This window comes from Carettochelys insculpta, chromosome 24, assembly GCF_033958435.1.
Source record: "Carettochelys insculpta isolate YL-2023 chromosome 24, ASM3395843v1, whole genome shotgun sequence".
Taxonomy (NCBI): domain Eukaryota; kingdom Metazoa; phylum Chordata; order Testudines; family Carettochelyidae; genus Carettochelys; species Carettochelys insculpta.
The window spans coordinates 1,477,491-1,499,910 of NC_134160.1; the positions used below are offsets into that span (position 1 = coordinate 1,477,491).

The window sequence follows — 22,420 nt, forward strand, 5'->3', positions numbered from 1 at the left end:
CAGAGAGTGGGGGGGAAGGGCGAGAATTAGACTGAGCCAAGTGTGCGGACGAGCCCCTGTAGCGACTCAGAAAGTCGCTGTGAGTGAAGTCAGGACCTTGTGTCCCCATGGCTCACGGTGATGTCATAACCCTGTGTCCCCAAGGCCCGTGGTGATGTCACAGCGCAGTGTGACGAGCATGGTGATGATGTCACGGTGCCCGGTGCCCGACGCGTGCTCCGGGCGCCATTGCCAAGGTGACCGGGTGCCGGAGGAAATACGTCATCGCCACCGGAACTGCTCGTCTGGTCCCTTCCGGCTTTGCCAGCGCGCGTGGAGTCGCCGGCTCGAGACACTTCGGTGCTCCCCCCCGGCTCCGTCCCCGCCTCGGGCTCAGCCCGCGAGAGCGCCCCGGCCTCAGGATGGTGAAGCCCCGTTACAAGGGCCGGAGCAGCATCAACCCGTCCCGCGCCAGCACCAACCCCGGTACCGACGCATGCCCGCCGCACTCCCCCCGGGCTGAGCGCCCCCCCCGGCCACCTCCCTCCCGGGCCCGGCCCTGCGCGCCCCCCCCCGGCTGAGCGCCCCCCCCCGGCCACCTCCCTCCCGGGTCCCGGCCCTGCGCGCCCCCCCCCGGCTGAGCGCCCCCCCCGGCCACCTCCCTCCCGGGTCCCGGCCCTGCGCGCCCCCCCCCGGCCACCTCCCTCCCGGGCCCCGGCCCTGCGCGCCCCCCCCCGGGCTGAGCGCCGCCCCCCGGCCACCTCCCTCCCGGGCCCGGCCCTGCGCGCCCCCCCCCGGCTGAGCGCCCCCCCCCCGGCCACCTCCCTCCCGGGTCCCGGCCCTGCGCGCCCCCCCCCCGGCCACCTCCCTCCCGGGCCCCGGCCCTGCGCGCCCCCCCCCGGCTGAGCGCCCCCCCCGGCCACCTCCCTCCCGGGCCCCGGCCCTGCGCGCCCCCCCCCGGCTGAGCGCCCCCCCCCCCGGCCACCTCCCTCCCGGGCCCGGCCCTGCGCGCCCCCCCCCGGGCTGAGCGCCGCCCCCCGGCCACCTCCCTCCCGGGTCCCGGCCCTGCGCGCCCCCCCCGGCCCTGCGCGCCGCCCCCCGGCCACCTCCCTCCCGGGCCCGGCCCTGCGCGCCCCCCCCCGGGCTGAGCGCCGCCCCCCGGCCACCTCCCTCCCGGGCCCCGGCCCTGCGCGCCCCCCCCCCCCCGGCCACCTCCCTCCCGGGCCCCGGCCCTGCGCGCACCCCACCGGGCTAAGCGCCGCCCCCCGGCCATCTCCCTCCCGGGCCCGGCCCTGCGCGCCCCCCCCCCCCCCCCGGCCAAGCGCCGCCCCCCGGCCACCTCCCTCCCGGGCCCCGGCCCTGCGCGCCCCCCCCGGCTGAGCGCCCCCCCCCCGGCCACCTCCCTCCCGGGCCCCGGCCCTGCGCGCCCCCCCCCCCGGCTGAGCGCCCCCCCCCCGGCCACCTCCCTCCCGGGCCCCGGCCCTGCGCGCCCCCCCCGGCTGAGCGCCCCCCCCCCGGCCACCTCCCTCCCGGGCCCGGCCCTGCGCGCCCCCCCCCGGCTGAGCGCCCCCCCCCCGGCCACCTCCCTCCCGGGTCCCGGCCCTGCGCGCCCCCCCCCGGCCACCTCCCTCCCGGGCCCGGCCCTGCGCGCCCCCCCCCGGCTGAGCGCCCCCCCCGGCCACCTCCCTCCCGGGTCCCGGCCCTGCGCGCCCCCCCCCCGGCCACCTCCCTCCCGGGCCCCGGCCCTGCGCGCCTCCCCCCGGCTGAGCGCCCCCCCCCCGGCCACCTCCCTCCCGGGCCCGGCCCTGCGCGCCCCCCCCCCCCCCCCGGCCAAGCGCCGCCCCCCGGCCACCTCCCTCCCGGGCCCCGGCCCTGCGCGCCCCCCCCCGGCTGAGCGCCCCCCCCCCCCCCGGCCACCTCCCTCCCGGGCCCCGGCCCTGCGCGCACCCCACTGGGCTAAGCGCCGCCCCCCGGCCACCTCCCTCCCGGGCCCGGCCCTGCGCGCCCCCCCCCCCCCCCCGGCCAAGCGCCGCCCCCCGGCCACCTCCCTCCCGGGCCCCGGCCCTGCGCGCCCCCCCCCGGCTGAGCGCCCCCCCCCCCCGGCCACCTCCCTCCCAGGCCCCGGCCCTGAGCACCCCCCACCGGGCTAAGCGCCGCCCCCCGGCCACCTCCCTCCCGGGACCGGCCCTGCGCGCTGCCCCCCGGCCACCTCCCGCCCCGGCCCTGCGCGCCCCCCCCCGGCTGAGCGCCCCCCCCCCCCCGGCCACCTCCCTCCCAGGCCCCGGCCCTGAGCACCCCCCACCGGGCTAAGCGCCGCCCCCCGGCCACCTCCCTCCCGGGACCGGCCCTGCGCGCTGCCCCCCGGCCACCTCCCGCCCCGGCCCTGCGCGCCCCCCCCCCGGCTAAGCGCCCCCCCTGGCCACCTCCCTCCCGGGCCCCGGCCCTGCGCGCCCCCCCCCCCCCGGCCACCTCCCTCCCAGGCCCCGGCCCTGCGCCCCCCCCCCCCCGGCTGAGCGCCCCCCCCCCCCCCGGCCACCTCCCTCCCGGGCCGCGGCCCTGTGCCCCCCGCCAACCCCCTCCCGGGCCCCGGCCCTCGGCCCTGCTCGCCCCCCCCCCCCGAGCCTCCCCCCAGCGGCCACGTTCCCTGCCGGGCTGCAGTCCTTCACTCGTCCCTCCCGGGCTGTGGCCCTGCACCCCCCCTTGGGCCTCTCCCCACCAGCCACTTCCCTCCTGGGCCCTGGTCCTTCATCTCTCCCTCCCCATCCTGGGGTTGAGTCCCCCACCAATCCCTGCAGTGGTGCTTTTTTCTCCCCTTCCCCACTGCGCAGTGATGCGACCTATCTGTGCCCTCCACGAGGTCCTCAGCTCCCTGCTGACTGTGCCTTGTTTCCCTAGATCGGGTGCTGGGGGCCAGTGGGCACAATGTGCGGGACCGGGCGACCATCCGGCGGCTGAACATGTACCGGCAGAAGGAGCGCAGGTGAGGCCGGCAGCTGGTCCAGGCCTAGACACAGGCTGGAGTGGTCCCTCTCTACTGGGCTGTCTCTTGGCTCTTGAGGGCCAGTAGAGCATTTGTCATGGGTGGCCGCTGAGGGTGAACCAGGACAGTGGGTTGTTTAGCAGTTTCATCCTGCCTGTGCACTTGGGTCCAGAGTAAGAACTCTCTTGGTAGCAACTGTGAGTTAAAACCCTCAGCTATAGACTTGTGCCATGAAGGGCTGCTGTTTTCCTGCACCAGTGCAGCAGGTGTGACACTCTACCAGGTCTCAGGGGGCTCCCAACCCATCAATGTAAGCTCAGTGTTGTGGGGGTTGGCAGCACTTAGATAATTCATATTTTTGTGTATCACCTGGGTGACCTAGATATCTCCTAATCTGATTAAGAGATAACAGATGGTTATTGTTTCCAACTGTTTACCTATATCAATAGATTTTACATGGGAGCAAAGGTTCACTGAGAGAGCAAATATCTCTGTGTGCCCATTTCATTGGAACTGGCATATACTGCCAGATATAATGGCTCCCTCCAAATGTGTCTTGTGTGGTAAAACTTACTGCTTAAAGCCTGAGGTCTTATTCCTTCTCCAGTAAACTGAACAGATTTAGGACTGGTCCCAAAGGTAGACTGACGTGCTGGTCACAGAGGGCCCTGTGACATGTTTGCAAGAATGACCCTGGCATCTTGGCCAAATTCCAGTTTGGGTGAGGATATGCTGATTCACCTAAATTTTGCTCTTGTCTCAGCTATAAAGGTTATTCTGCCTTTCCAAACAGTACTGTTGTTGGCAAAGGTGCCACTATGTGTACAGTTGTTTGCTTAGGCTCTTTATTCAGGCAAACCAAGCAGTATTTTTATTACATTGGGAAGAGTGAACTCTGACACTTGCTGTGTGGATCTACCGCACATGTACTTACAGAAGCTCTCATTTTTCATTCTTAGAAACAATCGTGGTAAAGTGATTAGGCCTCTGCAGTACCAGTCCACGGTGGCACCAGGCACAGTGGCAAGGGTGGAACCAAATATTAAATGGTTTGGTGAGTGTTCCTGCCTCGTTTCTCAACAAAGTTAAACCACTGGTAACTTGGGCATTCTAAGGAGATGGTGTACATAGTATATCCTTATTCCCTGGGACACAAAAATCCATTAGTGAAAAGTTTGCAAATGTGGTGGTTGATTTTGGGGAGTCCAGTGGGAAGTGCTTAAGTGGGTAGGCTTCTAGCTCTTTCTAAAAATGTGGCCCCTAGCAGATGTTCAACACTGGGCCTCCAAAATCACTGATTGCTTTTCTACATCTTGGCCACTGTTATAGTGCAAAGAGAACTAGCTTTTCCCTTCTGTGTGGGAAGCACATTCCTTGACCTTGGTAGAACAGAGGTTCTTGCTGTGTGTAGGGGAAGCTTCTCTGTTGGCTTTTGCAACATTTGCCTACTAAGGTTAAGAAACTGAGTTGACTGTACAGATGGAATGAAGTGCAGGAGAGTTCTTGTGATACCACTGTCTTGGTTTTTGTCCCATTCATATATTTATGAAAAAGCTGCAGCAAAAGCTAGTATTAAGTATTTATATACTTAGGGCAGATTTTAAAGGTGGTAGGTGCCTGAAGATGCAGATATAGCTGCCTGATGAAATTTCAAAAGGTTTCTAAATTCCTTAAAAATCTGTGCCTTGGTCTTTGCATTGAGCTGTCAAGTCAAGAGCAACCCCAGTGGCACTGAATTTGTTTTGATGTCCCATTTTTTCTTATGTTCTCCTCTTGTGTGTATGGTCACTGTTCACCCACTGTAAGAGTGCAGCATTCTATCTGCATACTGGGATCCCCTGCTATCCCGCGGCCACATAACTTGAATGATCTCTAGGAGTCCTTCTGTGATCCTGACTTTTATATTGCTGAAGGGATACATGCACTCAGTTGAAATATAAAACATAAAAACAAAGTAGAAATTCATGGTACTATTTCCCTTGTGGTGCAGACCAGTAGTGGGCCATCAGGATTTTGTTTACTGTTGCCCACTCACAGGGCTGCCAGATTCTGCTGGTTTCTGTCCACATAGTTTTTTTCCTGTTGGTATTACTAAAGTGATACACTTGTAAAGCAAGGGCACGTGAAGTGAGGTGCATGCTGATTCCACACAGCATTGACTGTGAGAGTCGTGCGCTCTCTCTGCATCCGGTCAGAGTACTGCTGTGGTTCAGTTGGTACATCCTGCTAATTTTAGGTTTGGAGGTGCAGTTAGCAAAATTACTCTGTCCCAGAGACAGTCTTGGTCATGAGCATCTTGCTGCCCACTAAGATGGAGGGCCACTCATGCAGCCCCCTGACTGGCCTTGGATGCTCATAGCTATTTTAGATTCTAGTCAGGGAGGTACCCTGAAGCAGGGAAGTTCAGTTGATTGTTATTATTTAAGAAGATTGCTCAACTAGACACGTCTGATTGGCGTGATGCAAAGCTTGCCCCTTTCTCTCGTCTCCACACATTGCCGCCTCATTGTTAGTGCATAAACACAACTACACAGCAGCTTCCTCCTGAGCAGAAGAACTGCAGCAGCTCTAAATCGTAGTGGCAGGGATTGTTGAAACCAATCTGTAATGGTGGGTTGGTGGCCAGGGAGGATCGTGGGGGTTATAGGAATTGACAGAGTGCATCAGAATCAAGGCCCATTAAGACAAGTGTCCTGTCTCCGACAGTGGCCAGCACCAGACGCTACAGAGGAAAGTGTGTGGTGTGGGCACATGAACAGAGCCCTGTAAATCTGTGGATATCCGGGGACATGGGTATCTGCAGATTGTTTTTGCAGATGCACGTAGGTCCCTGCCGATGAACGATAATCAATCCCTTTCAGAATAATTTTGTTAGTCTTTAAAGTGCTACTTTACTACTTTTTTGTTTTGATAGTATATAGACTAGCACGGCTTTCTCTCTGTTACCAGTCCCTTTCAGACACTTGTTTGGGTGTGCCCAATAAATAACTGGGTATGGTGTTGCTAGGGGATGCTTTGTTAAGTCCCTCGCGGTGGTGGGAAGGAAAGGATGGCATGGGCAAGACAAGGGTTAAGTCTGACTCCATCTCAGTCCAGTGAAACCTCTGTCTTTCTCCCTGATATTTCTGGCTCCAGAAAGAACACTGGCGCACCAGATGGTTGGCTTGTGTGTGCCTCTTGCCCACTGTGGGGACGTGTGAAAGAGCAATTTTTATGGTTTCTGTACTAGGAAATACTCGTGTGATCAAGCAGTCATCCCTGCAGAAATTCCAAGAGGAAATGGAGGCTGTTATGAAGGATCCATACAAAGTGGTCATGAAGCAAAGCAAGCTGCCTATGTCCCTTCTCCATGATCGAATTAGACCTCATGTGAGTGTTACTCATTTCCTCACCCGAAAAATCTGTTAAGATAGTTCTGGGCAGGAGCCTTCCTTGCTAGGTTTGTTTTCTAGAGTGTTCTGAGTAGCCACGTTGTATCTGTTCAGTTTGGTACAGAGCTACTGACGTACTCTGGAGACAGATTCGATTCCATCATTCTGTGTCGCTCTCCTCTGGCGGAAGAAGGATGGATGTAGCTCTCTTGGATGTCTCCAGGTGCCATTGTGTCAGCCTGAAGGAATCACTGAGTGATGTGAGGTTTCCTAGCAGTGTGCTGGCTTGGGGTATGGTTTTATAAGCTAAGCAGTGCATCTTCCTGTCATGTCAATATTTGGGTGGGAGAATACAGGGTGCTGCAGGAAGTGTTGATGTGCTTCAAATTACAGTAAACCCTTGAAATACGCAGCTTCAAGTTGCGTGTAACTCGTTTTAATCCAAGCTAAGCACAACTTGAAGCTGTGCTACAGCTGTCAGCCTGTCTAGCTGCCTGCAGCTGTGGGGCAGCTAGGCAGGCTAAAAGCCTTCTCCCTGCTTTCCCCCAGTGGCACCCTGTCAGGCTGGCAGCTGCATGTGACTGGGACAGGTGGGGAGAGGCAGCCAGGAAAGTGACCAGCCCTGGTGGGATGGTCAGTTTCCTGGGTCCCAGCTGTGGAGGGCTGGGAGCCAAGCTGCAGCCTGGTTCCTGCCTCCTCTCCCCCATCCCCCTCAACCTGTGTGAAAATTTGAGTTACATGGGGGTTGCATCCCTTGTGACTCAAGGGTTTACTGTATGTCTACACTTTGAGCTCAGGATGTGCTGCTTCTCGGGGATACCTAGGCCTGTGAAACACCTAACTACCTTCTGTTCTTAGTGCAAGGGAGCCTTGACTCTGCCTTTCAGCGTCAGCTCCCTGACTCCACCACCCACAGGCAACAACCTCTTGGCCTGTGCATGGCTCCGCCATTTCTTTGCTGGTTAATGATAGATACACGCTCACTCTTGACACCTCTGGGTGTCTCTCTGGAGTTCCTAGCCCCTGCTCTACTGAACACTCAGAATTCCCAGTTCTCTGCTCCCAAAGAAACAGTACTCCTGTGCTTACCAGTTACACTGGATCACAGCTCTGTTTAACTCACAACAGTTAGATTTTTTTAAATATAGAAAGCAAAATATTAAGTTTATGTAACAGAACACAGATTCAAATGACAGCAGAAATATTTGAAATCTAATCTAATTTATTCTAATATATTCTAATCTAATTTAATCTACTACATTCTAGAGCTCAGACTTCACTAACAAGATGCCCTCTTGTTTAATAAAGTACTGGTTTCTCCAAGTCCTTTTCACCTCCTTTTTCAGCCAGGATGGCTGACACCCCACTAGACATATCAGACAAGTCCATTGTTTTTCACCTATTAAACAGCTCCTTGAGCAGGAGCAAGTGCTTAACCAGCTACTTTAGGACAATCTGTGTCTTAACTGGTTTCGGTTTGAAAGGTTTGGATTTTATCAAGGTTGTACTCAGTTGATTGCTTAACTTGCTGTGGATCTGGAAGTAACACATGCTGGGTGAACACTCACATGGGCTTTCTGGATTAAATATTATTTCTTTAACATATCTGTCTGCCGGAGCTGGCTGTGCTATGACATTCCTGCTATTTAACTGCGAAATAGCCTGATATTTGGTAGGACATGGTTCATGTGCCTTGTAGAGTAGTTACGAGCAGTGTTCCTATTAGCAGAAGGAAGCACTAATGAATCAGACACACTAATCAAACAAGTTCAAAGAACTTCCTTCCTAGCATAAAGTAGAAATTAAGGTATATTTATTGCCTTACATTTGGTCAGCTATTGAGAGGAAAGTGGTACCTCTTATTCTGGTTTTCAGTGCCCAACATGATTCTTGTTTAAGTGAGGCTTTGGACTTGTGCTTGTGAGCAAGCAAAGATGGTCTTATTGTTGGGCGTCTTGGTCTGGTGACTGGTGAGAGTAGAGTTCAGTGTTCTGCGTGACAAGGCCTGACTCTGGGTTCTCATTAAGGTGCATGTTTGCCCTTGAATATCCTTGGTGGTTGCAGCTGATGTGCTGGCACTACCAGTACTTTGAGTGGGCTCCTGCATGGCAGTATTTATCAGGGTTTCTGGTGACTTATCAAATGAATATGAATGAAATGGACCAAGTGTGTTAGCTACTTATGAGTAGGAGAGTCTGTGTTATCCATCGGGACTTACCTCTTCTGACAGAAGATTTGCCAGAAAAAGTAGATTGTGTTACTATGCCAGGGTAGAACGGCTGTGGCAGCAGCGTCCTGTTCTGTCTTTGGGTCCAGTGCTTGTGGTGGCACAGGTGAACCACAGAATGAGTCTTGGGGATGCTGGTCTCACCCTGCTCCCTCCCATTGCGTGATAGAACCTAACTCAGACCCCGAGTCAAAACATGTGCCTCTTTCAGGCACATCAAGTCTTACTTAGGCCCGAGTTTCTCTTATCCCATCCAAACTATTATGTTGGACTCTTGCAAGAGCTTTTCATAAGAAGACTGTCCATGTGCATTTAATAAAAAATGTTACCTAAATTAAGGGAAATGTTATCTGAAACAAAAGTGCGCATTAGACATGAGTGATTCTTTTTAGCCATGAAGCAGATTCATTTCCAAGAAAACGTTGGCATTTGTAGCTGGTCTAAAATAAAAACTATGAATCTGAGAATGATTATAGTTGTCAGAATCTGTGAATTTGGCGAGATTTGTACACTTGTTAGAAAAACAATGGACTGATCAAAGATAACAGTTTAATTTTCATCATGTAATCTTAAGCATATTTGACTCAAGTTTATGATAAAAGAACTAAAACACTGTTCTTTGGCAAGTGTAACACAATTTGTGTTTGTTTTGCTTTGTATTAAATATTTCTTCTTGTACTTCTCAAAGGGAGTTAAGAAAACTGAAGACTCCTACAGAAAACGCATACAATTCTTGTTGTGAGAGGCTCTGTGGAACTGAACTCAACTGTAGCATGTGGTGTATTTTGGGCCGTGGCAGAGTTAAAGCATGTTTTCATTAGTTTTTACCAACTGATCTTCCCTCAGAATTCCAAAGTCCACATTCTTGACACAGAAGCTTTTGAAACGACCTTTGGCCCCAAATCGCAAAGGAAAAGACCAAATCTTTCTGTAAGTGATGTGCAGTCTTTGCTGGAGAATGCAGAGGCGTCCGCAGGGACCTATGACCAGGGGAAGGACCGAGACCTGGTGATAGAAGATACTGGAGTGAGGTAAAAGCACAGAGGAGTTAGCTACAGTCATTATTTACATTCCATAGGAGCAACAGATACGTTAGCTTTACTCTTGAAAAGGTAGACCATACTCCTAGTATTTCACGCCTTTTGTGGGGCCTGCAGACTAGAAAAGGTTAAGGGGAGCTTAGACTATTTCAGGTAGTGGAGTCCAGTAAGAAAGCAAGGATCACCACATGTGATTGTCGTCCTTGCACATGTGCCACAGGCTCCCCTGCCAAATAAATGCCCTCTCCCCCACCCCCCAGAGCCCAGCACCCACACCTCACCCCTGTATATTCCACCCGGCTCACCAGAGTCGCCACTGCTGGATCTAGGGCCAGCAGGATTGCAGGTGCTGCACCAAGCCGCTGGGGCTGAAGGGGTCACCCAGCTCCCAGCTGGCACTGCAGCCACCGGGCCAGAGAAACTACATTGAGGGCAGCTGCCGCCGCCATGCACTTGACCCACCATGTGGTAGGGTACGTGTGCGGAGTGGCCAGAAGGGCACCCCACATATGCGACTCCTGAGCCACTGAGCTGCATTTTGCCATACTCCGCTGTGAATGGGGAGCATATTGGACACGGTGGATTTAAGGTGACCATGGTGGTCACTATTTGACTTAGATGGCATGAGGGAAAAAAATGCTTTGCCTGAATAGTTAACCTAGTAGTTGCTTCCATGTGCATGTAACCATTCTACGTTCAATGGTAATTTATTTAACACGTCTGAATATCAACCCAGGGTGTCTTCAGAGTAACAGGTGCCCAGTAGGTGCACAAATACAGGCGGATAGAAGTGTAATCTCTTTGGAACCTCTCTGGAGGTATTCTTTGTTCATATTCCTAGGCTGATTAGGACTGTCTAAGGCCTAGGCATTTGTCACTTTGCCCTCATGTCCTGCATGAGCAGATGAGGTCAAAGAGTATATCTTCAAGGTCTTTCAGCTGCTGACACGTTTGATAATTCACTTCTTAGGGATGAAGCACGAGAGGAGATCTACAAGAAGGGACAATCCAGAAGAATCTGGGGTGAGCTTTACAAAGTAAGTGTTGTCATGTAGAAGCTGAGAGACATTCATACAATTGAATTCCCATGATTTGTTCACTAGAGGCAATTTTGATCACTCAGCCCAATGCAGCCATGCACATACCTGCACAAACTACCAACTCCATAGAACAGTGAATTGGGATGGCTCTGTGAAAACCCTTTGATAGAGCTGGATGCTAAAAGCTTGAGCATAGTGGCATTCCCATCTTCATTGCATAGGTACAACATATCTCAGATGGCCAGAATTCATCAGCAGACCTGTTCTGCTGATTGGATTATTGACTTCTCCAGCATGGCAAGGAGCGTGACGTGAAGGTTGAATCACAGTCCTGGCATTTCCATGGTTGTTAATCACAGGAACCTTAAGATAGGTGATGGCTTCCCTTAGAAGGGAGGGTGGCAGGCATGATATTTCTCTGCCTTCAGTCTCTCCTCTGTCTGTTCAAGAGTTTACTTTTCAGCATTTGGGCAGAGCTTCCTCTGGAAAGCTCTGACCTTCAGCTCCCTCTGAGTCACTTGGACTGTTAGAGGAATAGGAAAGAACCAAGCAGGAGCTGTGCCAGGACCAGGTATGCCTCCTCTGAGTTATTGGTAGAGTACTGTGATGTTGCTTGTCCAGTTCTTTCTCTAAGTTTCTGAATACAGCTTATAACTTGTACAGCTTAGAGACCTTGTAAAGGTGCTGAGAATGATAAGGTAACCTGAACAGATTTCAATTAAATGGGTGCCAAAATTGCAAGAAATATGTGTGAAAAAACTTCACTTGGCCTGAATCAAGCCATATGGTTACAGCTCTAGATAATTACCTGATTGACTGCAGGTTTCCACTTGCTGCTTTTGTGTTAATATTGATTCAAAAACATTTTTGCATCATGATCACCTATAAAATAGCAGCGGTGATTTTGGAATTTGCATGCTGGAGCTGCGTTTGTACTTTATTCAGAGTTTCACTGGTGCCTCTTCTCTGAAACGGTTGCTCTTTAACTCGATTGATGGAGCCGGTGCCAGTAAAGGAACATGATTGTGTGGGCTATGCTCCGTAGTTAGGTCTGAGCTTTACAAAACCAAAGTGACTGTCTACTAGTTTTGTGCAGAGTCATTTTGATTCTGTCTGCTAAGGTGATTAGAGCCTTTCCGTGGAGTGTTTCCAACCAAATGGCCACAGCATCTTCCTTGCACACAGAAAGTCAGTGGCAGTGTGTACACCCAGAGTAACCTCACTGACTGCCATGGATTCAGTGGGAAAAGTAAATACCTCGGTTGATAGTCTGACTAACCAAAGGGATAGTGTGAGGGCCCATGTGGAGCAAGGGCAAATCTAAGAGGGTTTTAGCCTGGCCATTTCCCCTTTAAAGTATGGCATTAGCCTTCATCCTGAGGGTCTAAATTTCTTCTTCTCTTTCAGGTGATTGATTCGTCTGATGTTGTTGTTCAAGTTCTTGATGCTAGAGATCCCATAGGGACTCGTTCTCCGCATGTTGAATCGTATCTCAAAAAGGAGAAATCCTGGAAACATCTAATTTTCGTCCTGAACAAATGTGACCTTGTCCCCACTTGGGCCACCGTAAGTGCTGTCCTTCCTGCAGTGCCTTGGATTTTCTTTGGGTTTTTTATAGCCTGTGCTCTCATGCAGGTGCCAGTCCTCATGCTGTTGTCATCAAAGAGGGCACAATATAACCGGGCAGTGGGAGATCCTCTAGGACTTCTGGCTATGAAAGTAGCAGTTATACTGCAAATGCCTCCAAGTTTTGCTTAGATGATCAACAGTCACCACTCGCAGACTCTTCTTCCTTCAGCTGGTTGTAATAACAGTTCAACTGTTTATCACTCAAGTATGTTAAATGTTAGCTCTCTTAAGAGCTAGTCGCTTTTATATTGATCAGCTAATTGGGTTTAGTGAACAATTAAGCATTTTTGGAGAACTGTCTTGCATGGATAAAATGGAAGTCAAAGCATGTAGGGTTTGAGAAACAATTTAAAGGTCTTGGAATTAGCAATTTCCTAAGGTGGTTGCTTGAAACCCAGGCTTGCGACAATTGAAGTCACTGCACTTTACCACAAATAAGGCTGTTGCATCTCTGCGTCTGTAACACAAGCCTCTTCACTCAGCAGTGTGCTTTCTGTCTAGAAACGCTGGGTTGCTGTCCTCTCCCAGGATTATCCGACACTTGCTTTCCACGCCAGTCTCTCAAATCCCTTTGGCAAAGGAGCCTTCATACAACTGCTGCGGCAGTTTGGAAAGGTATGCAAGACGTTTTGGGTTTTTTTTCTCTTAGTTGCTTGGCTTCAGGGTGGAAATTGTATTTCTGCAGCAGCCTAGACAATGAGCTGTCCATGCCAGTGGCTGTCCCCACCTGTGAGGCGGCCAACATTGAGGAGTGATTGGATTGTGTTCCATGTTTGTTGGGAGTATTGAGGAATATGCAGTAGAACCTAGACAGCCTCAAATGTTGTCCAGTCAGCACTGTTTGATCCAGATACTTATTAGCCAGAGGGTGTCACTAGGGCACCCAATAAACTTCTCTTAATACTAGTTGGGAACACATGAGCACGTAGAAGGGAAGAGGTATACTTGTGGGGTTCATTTAAACCTTGCAAACAGGTACTATGAAGATCCCATCTCTCTGCTGCTTTCTGCTTCCTGAGAGAGACAAGTCAACAAGAATATTTTCCTTTGAGGACTGATTTCCGTGTGAAGCCACATCTGTGTCTGTATCTCACCAACAGATCCATATTATATGTGCTCTCACCATGAGTGCTTTTTAACATAAAACATCAATGAATACTTTTACAGCAGCTGAAAATGCAAGTGGTTCATTTCTTACTCTTCAAACAAGGGTTATGGAATATTTCCTGTGGTGCTTGATATTGGTTCTTTGAAGGCCTGTTCACTGTGATAAATTTCTGTTATTAGAGGGACCCTGTCCCTTGCAATCCGGCCTGTGTGGGCTGTGCATTTCTAAGAAGAGAGGGACTGCTGAGAATTCACAGTTTGGAAGTTTAATAGCAACCAACCTGTTTTCTGGAAAGTATTCATACACGTGTAATTTCTCAACAGTTGCACACAGACAAGAAACAAATCAGCGTGGGCTTCATTGGCTATCCGAATGTTGGCAAGAGCTCAGTGATCAATACATTACGATCCAAGAAGGTCTGCAATGTAGCTCCCATTGCAGGTGAAACAAAGGTAGGTTGGCCATGAAAGAGCCTTGGTCTTTGGGCTGGTAACAGTTCTTAGGCACAGAATATAAACATCTCTGGGGCAAACCATGGGTATGAATTTATGGAAAAATACAGGGCCATATATTGTCATGAATTGGTCCAGTCCTACTGTCTGGATGGACACCTGTCTTGTGCTGGGATCCAGCCTATGAATCCTACATAGTGCTCAGCTTCCTGGGGCTGGATAGTGGCAGGTTACTCTCTTAGTTGTATGTCTCAGTCCCTCATGCACACAGCAAGTGAGCCATTTTAAGGGAAGCTTCATACCTTTGCAGTGCCAAATTTGAGCTGCTTGTGGAGGAGGGTAAAGCAGGTGGCGCATTGTGGGGTTTTTTTTGTTTTTTTTGCAGGTTTGGCAGTACATCACCTTGATGCGGCGGATCTTCCTCATTGACTGCCCAGGTGTAGTTTACCCGTCAGAAGACTCAGAAACTGACATTGTGCTGAAAGGAGTGGTGAGTGTCTGCGGAGAACACGAGGAAGGTCCGTTTTCTTGCTGTTGATGCAGTTGGTTTGATGAGATTTGAATAACGACTTCCTATGTCCCAGGGACAGCTTGCGATCTATACACATGGCAAGCTTCAGAATGGGGATGAGGCTGTGGTCAGCAACCATGCAGTTTGATCCAACCCCAGGGTGGTTTAGAGTTTGCACAGCCAAACCAGTAGGCACACATGGGATATATGGTTATAAGAAATGTTATGCATTTGAAGTGAACCAGGGTTTCTTGGGAGGGTAATGTGTCTGTGGCATGTTTTTGACCCTTTTTCAGAATCTCTACATTGCTTGGGAGTCTCTTATGCTTTAATACTGCAGAAATTCTACAGAGTGTTGTCCTTTTAAAAACCAAGCTAGAAGAGTTCCCTCGTAGGGTGGAGGAGGAATTTGGAGAGGTCTTGAGGCTGAAATCAGTTTGCAGTTGTGCTTGCCCAGATCGGCCAAGCTCTTGAATTTTGTGTGCCCTACAGTGGTGTTCACAGGGGCCAGCTCTCTGATTCCACCTCATTTTTTAGGTTCAGGTGGAAAAAATAAAAAGCCCTGAAGACCATATTAGTGCAGTGCTTGAAAGAGCAAAGCCAGAGTACATCAGCAAGACGTATAAAATTGACAGCTGGAAAAATGCAGAGGATTTCCTTGAGAAACTAGCCTTCAGGACTGGAAGACTGCTAAAGGTGAGCCAGATTAACAGCTTGTCTGCATTTCCACAGCCGTGTGTAATCTCTGTGAGTGGGGAGTGTTTAAGTCAGTTTCCATGGTCTGCATTGGGAATTCAACTCTCCAAGCTCCTCTGCAGAGATGGGAAGGGGGTGGCTTTGTCCTTGAGTGCAGATACAAATCATTACTGTGCTGTTCCAGGGTGGAGAACCTGACATGCAGACTGTGAGCAAAATGGTCCTCAATGACTGGCAGAGGGGCCGCATACCGTTCTTTGTTAAACCACCGAATGCAGAGCCAGGTCCTCAGGTAAGAACACCTATTGCTGTCACTGCAGACGAGGTTACTCATTTCCCTTTTGCATGCCATTTCTTCGTAGCTTCGCTAGCACAGCTGAGGGTGGCTTTCCCGTAGTGTTTCAGGTAATGCTCATTTGAGCTCACTGAAGAGAGAGAACACACGTATCAGGAATGTCGCAATATCCTGGTGCGGTATTTGAGATGGTTTGCATTGTCTAATGTGTGGACATTCAGTAATGTTCACAGCATTAACTAGTGTTTAATTTGGGTGTCAATAAATTCTCTTTTCCAAAGAGATGATTGGAAATTTGTTACGTGAAACTTGTGCACAGGTTTAGAACTTGTTTTACAGTCACTAACCATTTCGGACAACAGACTCTCTCGTCCCTCTGTGTGGTCCTCCAGGAACAACCAGCTCTAAGCTCTGGCTTCCTTTCTGGCCATCGTCTCTCTCAGCAGAGGACCTGCATCTTTCCCTCCTGAGTATGGTACTTCCAGGCTGTATTGTTCCCTTGCCTACACTGCCAATTCCCAGCCAGTCTGTCTGCCTTAGAAGGCCTGCTCTGCTTTCCTCCACAGAAGCTATAAACAGCCTTATTTACCAAACTTAGGTCACCACACAGACTCTTAAGAGAAAATACATAAAGAACAATAAAAGAATCTATACTCATGCTATGAAGCTTGCCAGAGATCATGCCAACTCCAGCAAAGGCTCTGGCAGGTAACAAGTTTTTCAGACCCCACTAAGGGGTTTTTCTGTGGTCACAAGTTCATAACAGAGGTTAGCTCAGACCAAGCACTCTCTGGGTTTGTGAGTCATGCTTTTATATGGTTTGGGGCATTGATCTGGGAAAGGTAATTTGCAAACAACTGGCCCCTTAGGATAAAGCTTTGAAAGGCTGAGTCCTTTTCTAACCTAAGGGGCTGCATGCGCATTCACCTTGCCTTGGAGGCTTCCTGAGAAACCCACATAACTTTGAAAGTTAACTTTGTTTCATATGCTCCTTGGAAGCCCTTAGCTGAGGTGTAGCCTATGAACTGCTTATTCAGTCATTTTTGAATTGCAGTGACTCTTGGATTGTTTCCAGCTTTTGCCACTCGGTAGCAACCATGGCTAACTTTTCCACCAGCTGTTTTTAAGGGATTGCATATATACTCTGTCCCAACTCTGTCCCAGCACCTAGCCCTGTGACCCTGCATGGAGTTTTTGGAATTATGTGCACTCTTTCAGGGTGCTTTTTTTTTTGAGAAATTTAGATTGTGAACTGCTATGATATGCAAATGAAAGAGGGTCCATTCTGTAGGCAAATTATCTGACTATACTAATGGTTTGAGTCAATTTACTGTCCCAGCTTCTCCCTACCCTACCTGAGACTGTGGTTGTATGAACAATGTGGTACAGAATGCTGGTGGTCAAAGCATATACGAATGTTATGGGTTAATGACTGTTTAAGATTTAGCCTGTAGATGAAATGCTGAGGGTGCAAGTCTCACCTTTTTTCTCTTGCTTATAGCTCTCATCTTTAAAAGTAGCTGCAGCACCAAGCCAAGCTGACAGTGATGAGCCTGTCGCTTCAAACACAGAGTCAGTAGAGGATGGGGAGAAAAAAGCAGAGACAGAAATGAAGCAACTCATGTCTTGCGTCCGGCAGAACTTTGGGAAGATTAATGTGGCTGCTGAGTTCTTGGAAGAAGACCTAGTTCCTGTAGATATCTCAGATATTGACAAGATGGACAGTGATCTTTCTGGAGGAGAGGAAGAGGAGGAGGAGGAAGAAGAGCAGCAGCAAAACTTAGATGAGGATGACTCCACCTCTCATGGAGAAGGTGCCAGGGAGGGCTCCAAGACAGTTATTAAAATTTTGGAGGAAAAAATTGCAAAATACAAAAAATTTCTGGACAAAGCCAAAGCCAAGAGATTTTCAGCAATAAGGTATTAGATCTTATTCGTTTCTGAGCAAAGAATTGAACTGGAGAAAAGACCAGGCTGAATTCAGTTCTATTATTGGGTTCACTCGGTCACATTTCATTCAACTGCTTGTCTGTATGTTAGGGTTTTTACTGTGGTCCAGTACATCCACTTTAATTGAATAATCTGTCAAAACCAAACACCTGCTTTTAACTAAACTTGACATGAGGCATATTGGTTAACTTAAAACCCCTAATGCTCTGAGATTTTTGACGAAACAGCCCGTGGGGCTGTCGTGAGTTAGTATTCTGCTGTTCGCTAGCCTGGAATGGTGCATCTTTAGAACCACTGAGTTTGCCTCATGCCCACATCTTCAGGTCTCTAGAGGGAGGTGGGTCTCTGAAAAAATGAGTTTGCCTTATTTTGGTTTTTCTTAGCCAAAGGCCCTTAGAATCATTGAACTCCCGTAGCTAAGTTAGAACCAGTTAACACTGAGATCTTGCTTGATCTTTGATGTCATAAGCCCAGTGTTGGTAGGCTGATATATCACCTGGTCACTCATGAAGCCCAGAGACCTGGCTGGTAAATACTGCTGGCCCAGTTTTGGCAGACTTGTGTGTGCATGGATGACTGGAGATCTCTCACCACCATTTTGCTCATCAAAGGCACTAAGGACCAGGCAGGGATGGCAGTTTACTGGAAAAACTGCTTTTAGGACAGGGCTCTGATAAATACTGGTATCAACCTAGTTTAAACTGGGAAACTGATTAAAAATAAAATTATTACAATATACTAATGAAAATTACTGAAATTATATATTGATTGAATAATTGTTTTGCAATGCATATAATTGAAAATGGAAATGAATTGTGATGGTTTCCTTGAGAAAATACTGAACCAAACTGCACAAGCATGTCAGTGTTCAGTGTTCAATTGCATATATCTGTATACCACCCACTGTAGTTTTACTCTTTATTTGTAAACACAAAGTTAATCTCTGAGGCTGCTGCTTTACGTAGCCACCATTTCAATGTGTAAATAAAAATAACTAATGCGGTGTGCAGTAAGAAAACCAGAAAATTCTTTGAACTTGGATTAACTAGAATATATTGGGCAGTAGAAACCATTTTTGATCCATACCATGCCCTCCCTGGTACTAGGGGTGATGTTTTCATTCTCCTTGCGCTGCACAAGGTGACCAGCCATGTAGACAAAATTATTTGAGCATCTGTTTCTTGATCATGGTTGAAACTTATGGTTTTGCTGGTGTTTAGGGTACTAGGATCTATGGCAGAATTAACACAGTTCCCTGAGTTGCTAATGGAGTCCCTTCATGAAATCATAGAACTTGTAGGACTGCAAAGGACCTCAGTAGGTCATGTGGTCCTGTCCCCTGCACTGAGGCAGGACTAAGTTTTATCTAGCCCATTCCTGGCAGATGTTTTGTGTAACCTGCTCTTAATACCTTGACAGGGATTTCACAATCATCTTAAGTAGTTTGCTCCCTTGTTTAACTACCTGACAAGAAATTTTCCATAAAGTCTAACTTAATATGCTTATACAGCAGCGAGTAAAATTTACTTGTCTGTTAAGGAGAACAATTTCAATTTCTTACCTGCCTCATCATATAATAACCTTTTATGTACTTTAAAACTGTTGTCCCCCTCAGTTTTCTCTTTCTCTGGCTTAAACACAGCTGATGCTTTCAATCTTTCCTCACATACCATGTTCTCTGGACCTGTAATAATTGTTGTTCTTGCATGCTACTTTCTTTGCTATTTTCATGAATGCAGATGAGATCATGTAGATAAACTATCTGACAATAATGGACTTTCTGGGCCTTACCTAGAGGGCTGAGGAGAACTCCCCAGCAAAACCATATGACTTTGTGCACAGTTTGGGCATTGTGCAGATTTGTCTGAATTGTTAGTCAGACTGTGAATTTACAAATGGGTTTTTGCTGAGCCCCGTGGCACAGTTTTCTTATAGGCAGTAGAGGACTATAGAAAAGGAGGTATCCTAATGCTGCATAGGTCTAATACAATTCCATGAGAGTGTCTCACTGTATTATCTGTTGCAGAATCCCGAGAGGGCTCACTGAAAAGGTGTTTGCAACATCTGAGCAGAAGTCTGAAGAAACCAAAGAACCAGAGGCCAGAGGTAACTGGGTCTAGGGATACTCCAGGTCTTAGTGCAGGATCTCCATCAAGGGGGCATTTACTGCTCGTATCTGGGGCCAGTTTCTTCATTTCCTACAACTATTTAAAACTTGCTGAGGAATTGATCTGACTTGAGGGCTTCTTGCAGTGCTGCAGGTTACTCTTGTTTTGGCTCTCACCGCTTTGTCTGCCTCGTAAAACAGTCTGCCTCTTGTGGCTACATGAATGAGGGCCAAGGTCTGGTGTAAGAAGCCTGGTGTGTTTCAGGCTTAAATGCTGTAATGAATGACTTGCATAGCACTCCCTATACTTGGCCATAGTCCTGGCCCAGCAGTCTGTCTTCTCAGGGAAACCTGGTGAGTCTTGAGCTGATGGCTTCCAAGATCCTGTTTCCCCTGCAGTTGCTGCTGAGGAGGTTTGATGTGGGAATCGGTGTTTCAAACCAGCAGATGAGGTTTTGACCCTGACATTTTATGGATGTGCAGTGGAGTTGTTTCATTGGATAGAACCTTGCACAGCTGCTGTGACAGTCTGTCCATTAATAGCTTTTATCATGTCAAATGTCAGCTATATCTCTGACAAAATAGGCCATCTCTATTACAAATGTGGCTGTTGCAATGCTGGCATTGTTCCATGAGCTGGAAGGCAGGATTGATGTGTAGCCAGCTGCCCTGACCTAGGCGAGCAGAGGTCAGTCCTGGAAGGTGTCTCTGACTTTAAAATGCTACTTTTAGGGTGCCCAAAAAAGGGAAAGAAAAGGAAAGCACAAGAGGAGGAGGATGCCCTGGAGGATAAAAAGCCTTGTAAGAAGCTTACATCCAAAGAAGTAAGTGTTATTGCCTCTCATCCCAACTACAGAGGGAAGAGGGTGGATGCTTTGGCTCCTTTCAGCTACTTCACCTGTAGGGATGGTCTTGGGAGGAGATGCTCTATCAGGATTGGCTGTTGCCACAGTGCCTCTGCTTGGGGCACTGGCAGAGTGGTCAATCAACATGGCCTTCCTCTGGCCAACAGACAGTAACAGCAGTGATGTGCTCACAGGTGACCAGGCTTCCTAGGAGTGGATGAGGTGCCTGCGTAAGTGTGTGAGAGGAAGTGGGGTGAACAGGTGAATTCTCCCTGAAGGTTCAGTCTGCTTCTGTGTGTGATACGTACTGATGGTAGTACAGCAGTCTGAGTGCTGGGGTGGGGTGGGGGACACAGAATTAGGCCCCCCAGGAAGCAAGAGGAAATGGATGCTCCATTGTATGATCAGCCCTCACCTTCATAACTAAAATTTCTAGAGCTCTTGATTCCTGGATGCTGCAGTCAAGTCTAAAAAAGGGTCATCCTTCTGGTGGAACCTGGATATTGACCCCCTTAATTCAGTTCTAGGCCTCAAATGGTTACTTCAGAGACATCACTGATGTATCTGTTCTCACTCCAGGGCCTTGCTGTAAGAGGCAGCCTGCTGCAGTGGATAGGGCATAAAAATGGGAGCTAAGGGATGTGGTGCAGGCTCTGCTGCAAGTGTACAAGCCTGTTAAATCTCCAAGCCACTGTTCTTTCTGCTGTGTAATTGGGTAATCATTTACTCGTCCTTGTTGTGCGCTTTGAGATCTGTGCAAGAAAAATACATGCAGAATCTTATTTTAGTTATTTAAAGCTCAAGGAGAATAATTTTTCTGATCACTTCATTTGAAAGTGAAGAATGGGATGAAAGGCAAACAGAAGAGCTCTGTGGAATGTGTTTGTTTTACTGTGTCTGTTTCTTTGCAGAGGAGAAGAGCTGAAAGGCAGCAGCACATCAAGAAAGTTGGAGTCCGATACTATGAAACTCACAATGTGAAAAATAAGAACAGGAACAAGAAGAAAAGTGACTCAGAGGGACAGAGATCAAAGCATAAGAAATTTAAACATAAGCAGTAACTGCGGCTTTTATTAAATTTATCATAAATCAGTGTCTCTTTGTTTTTTTTCTTCACGTACAACATGCAGTTCTAAGCTCAAAACCCAACCATGAGCCTTCGTTTGGTGGGAAAGGGCATTACACTTGCTTCATGTATTCATTTTAATGCTTTTTATTCACAGAGACCCTGGTATTCCTGCAGTGGCTCTGCCTAAGAGAGCCCTGCTCATGCAAGTCCAGGCTTCACTAAAATAAAACCAAGCAGTCCTGTAGCAACATAAAGACTAACAATTTTATTTATTAGGTAATGAGGTTTCGTGGGTAAGACCCACTTCATCAGATTGGAGCAAAAATAAGAATCCAGGGTTTATATAGCAGAGGATTACAAAGGGAGGCATTTGAATGGGAATTCATTTGTAAGTTTGACATGTTTAATCTGGGTCTCAACAGAGATGTCAGTTATCTTATACAAGGACAGTTTCCCCACCTTCAATATTTGCAGGAATGGCAGCCATCCCACTTAAATTAATTTACTTCTTCCATGGGTCCTATTAATGATAGGTGACTCTTTTGCCTGCCTTTTTCTCATTCCCCTCCCTGCACTATATAAACCCTGGATTCTTATTTTTGCTCCAACCTGATGAACTGTGTCTTACCCACGAAACCTCATTACCTAATAAATAAAATTGTTAGTCTTTAAGGTGCTATAGGGCTGCTTGAGGTTTTTGTTTGTTTGTTTTTGTTTTGTGTGTTTAACACAGCTCCCCTCTGGGACTGTTTAGAACATGCTGGGATCTAGTACTAAATTAAAACCTAGAAATGAATTACAAAATTGTTTTGAAGAAGGGGTGAATTGAGCTAGGAGCTGCAGTTTGTGGTATAGAATCATAGAGCTGAAGGGAACCTCTAGTTAAGTCCAGCCCCTGCAATCATGGTAGGAGAAAGTACCATATAGACCACCCCTGACAGGTGTTTGTCTAACCTCCTCTTAAGACTCTCCAGTAACAGAGATTCCTGCATATGCAGCAGTCTGTAAGCATTGTAGTGTTGGACTAGTGGACGTGTTTGCTTGCTTTGGTGCCATAGGTTAACCCTTCTTCCTCACTTGAGTTTAGCCATGTGTTCCAGATAACTGGTGCCTCACACTTT

At 49.2% G+C, this 22,420-nt stretch overlaps 1 protein-coding gene across 2 annotated transcripts; it reads left to right on the forward strand.

Annotated features, from left to right (window-relative positions):
• Window positions 1–282: 282 nt before the first annotated feature.
• Window positions 283–21,323, forward strand: GNL2 (G protein nucleolar 2). Of its 2 annotated transcripts, none has more exons than XM_074976327.1 (16): window positions 283–465; window positions 2,875–2,959; window positions 3,919–4,013; window positions 6,189–6,328; window positions 9,404–9,588; window positions 10,568–10,634; window positions 12,045–12,203; window positions 12,768–12,881; window positions 13,698–13,826; window positions 14,212–14,316; window positions 14,875–15,033; window positions 15,218–15,325; window positions 16,830–17,248; window positions 19,305–19,384; window positions 20,118–20,209; window positions 21,142–21,323. In XM_074976327.1, the coding sequence occupies exons 1-16, from the start codon at window positions 402–404 to the stop codon at window positions 21,289–21,291; spliced, it is 2,151 nt and encodes a 716-aa protein (XP_074832428.1). In that variant the 5' UTR covers window positions 283–401; the 3' UTR covers window positions 21,292–21,323. The 2 variants fall into 2 exon arrangements, with proteins under 2 accessions (XP_074832428.1, XP_074832427.1); XM_074976326.1 differs by lacking the exon at window positions 283–465 and adding an exon at window positions 2,614–2,776.
• Window positions 21,324–22,420: the final 1,097 nt, after the last annotated feature.

What these genes read in the sequence shown, in the direction of transcription:
- GNL2 (XM_074976327.1), top strand. Translation starts at nt 402, where the DNA reads ATGGTGAAGCCCCGTTACAAGGGCCGGAGCAGCATCAACCCGTCCCGC. An exon ending in TACCGGCAGAAGGAGCGCAG is followed by an intron (nt 2,960 to 3,918) that starts GTGAGGCCGGCA and finishes TTTCATTCTTAG; the next exon opens with AAACAATCGTGGTAAAGTGA. An exon ending in ACCAAATATTAAATGGTTTG is followed by an intron (nt 4,014 to 6,188) that starts GTGAGTGTTCCT and finishes TTTCTGTACTAG; the next exon opens with GAAATACTCGTGTGATCAAG.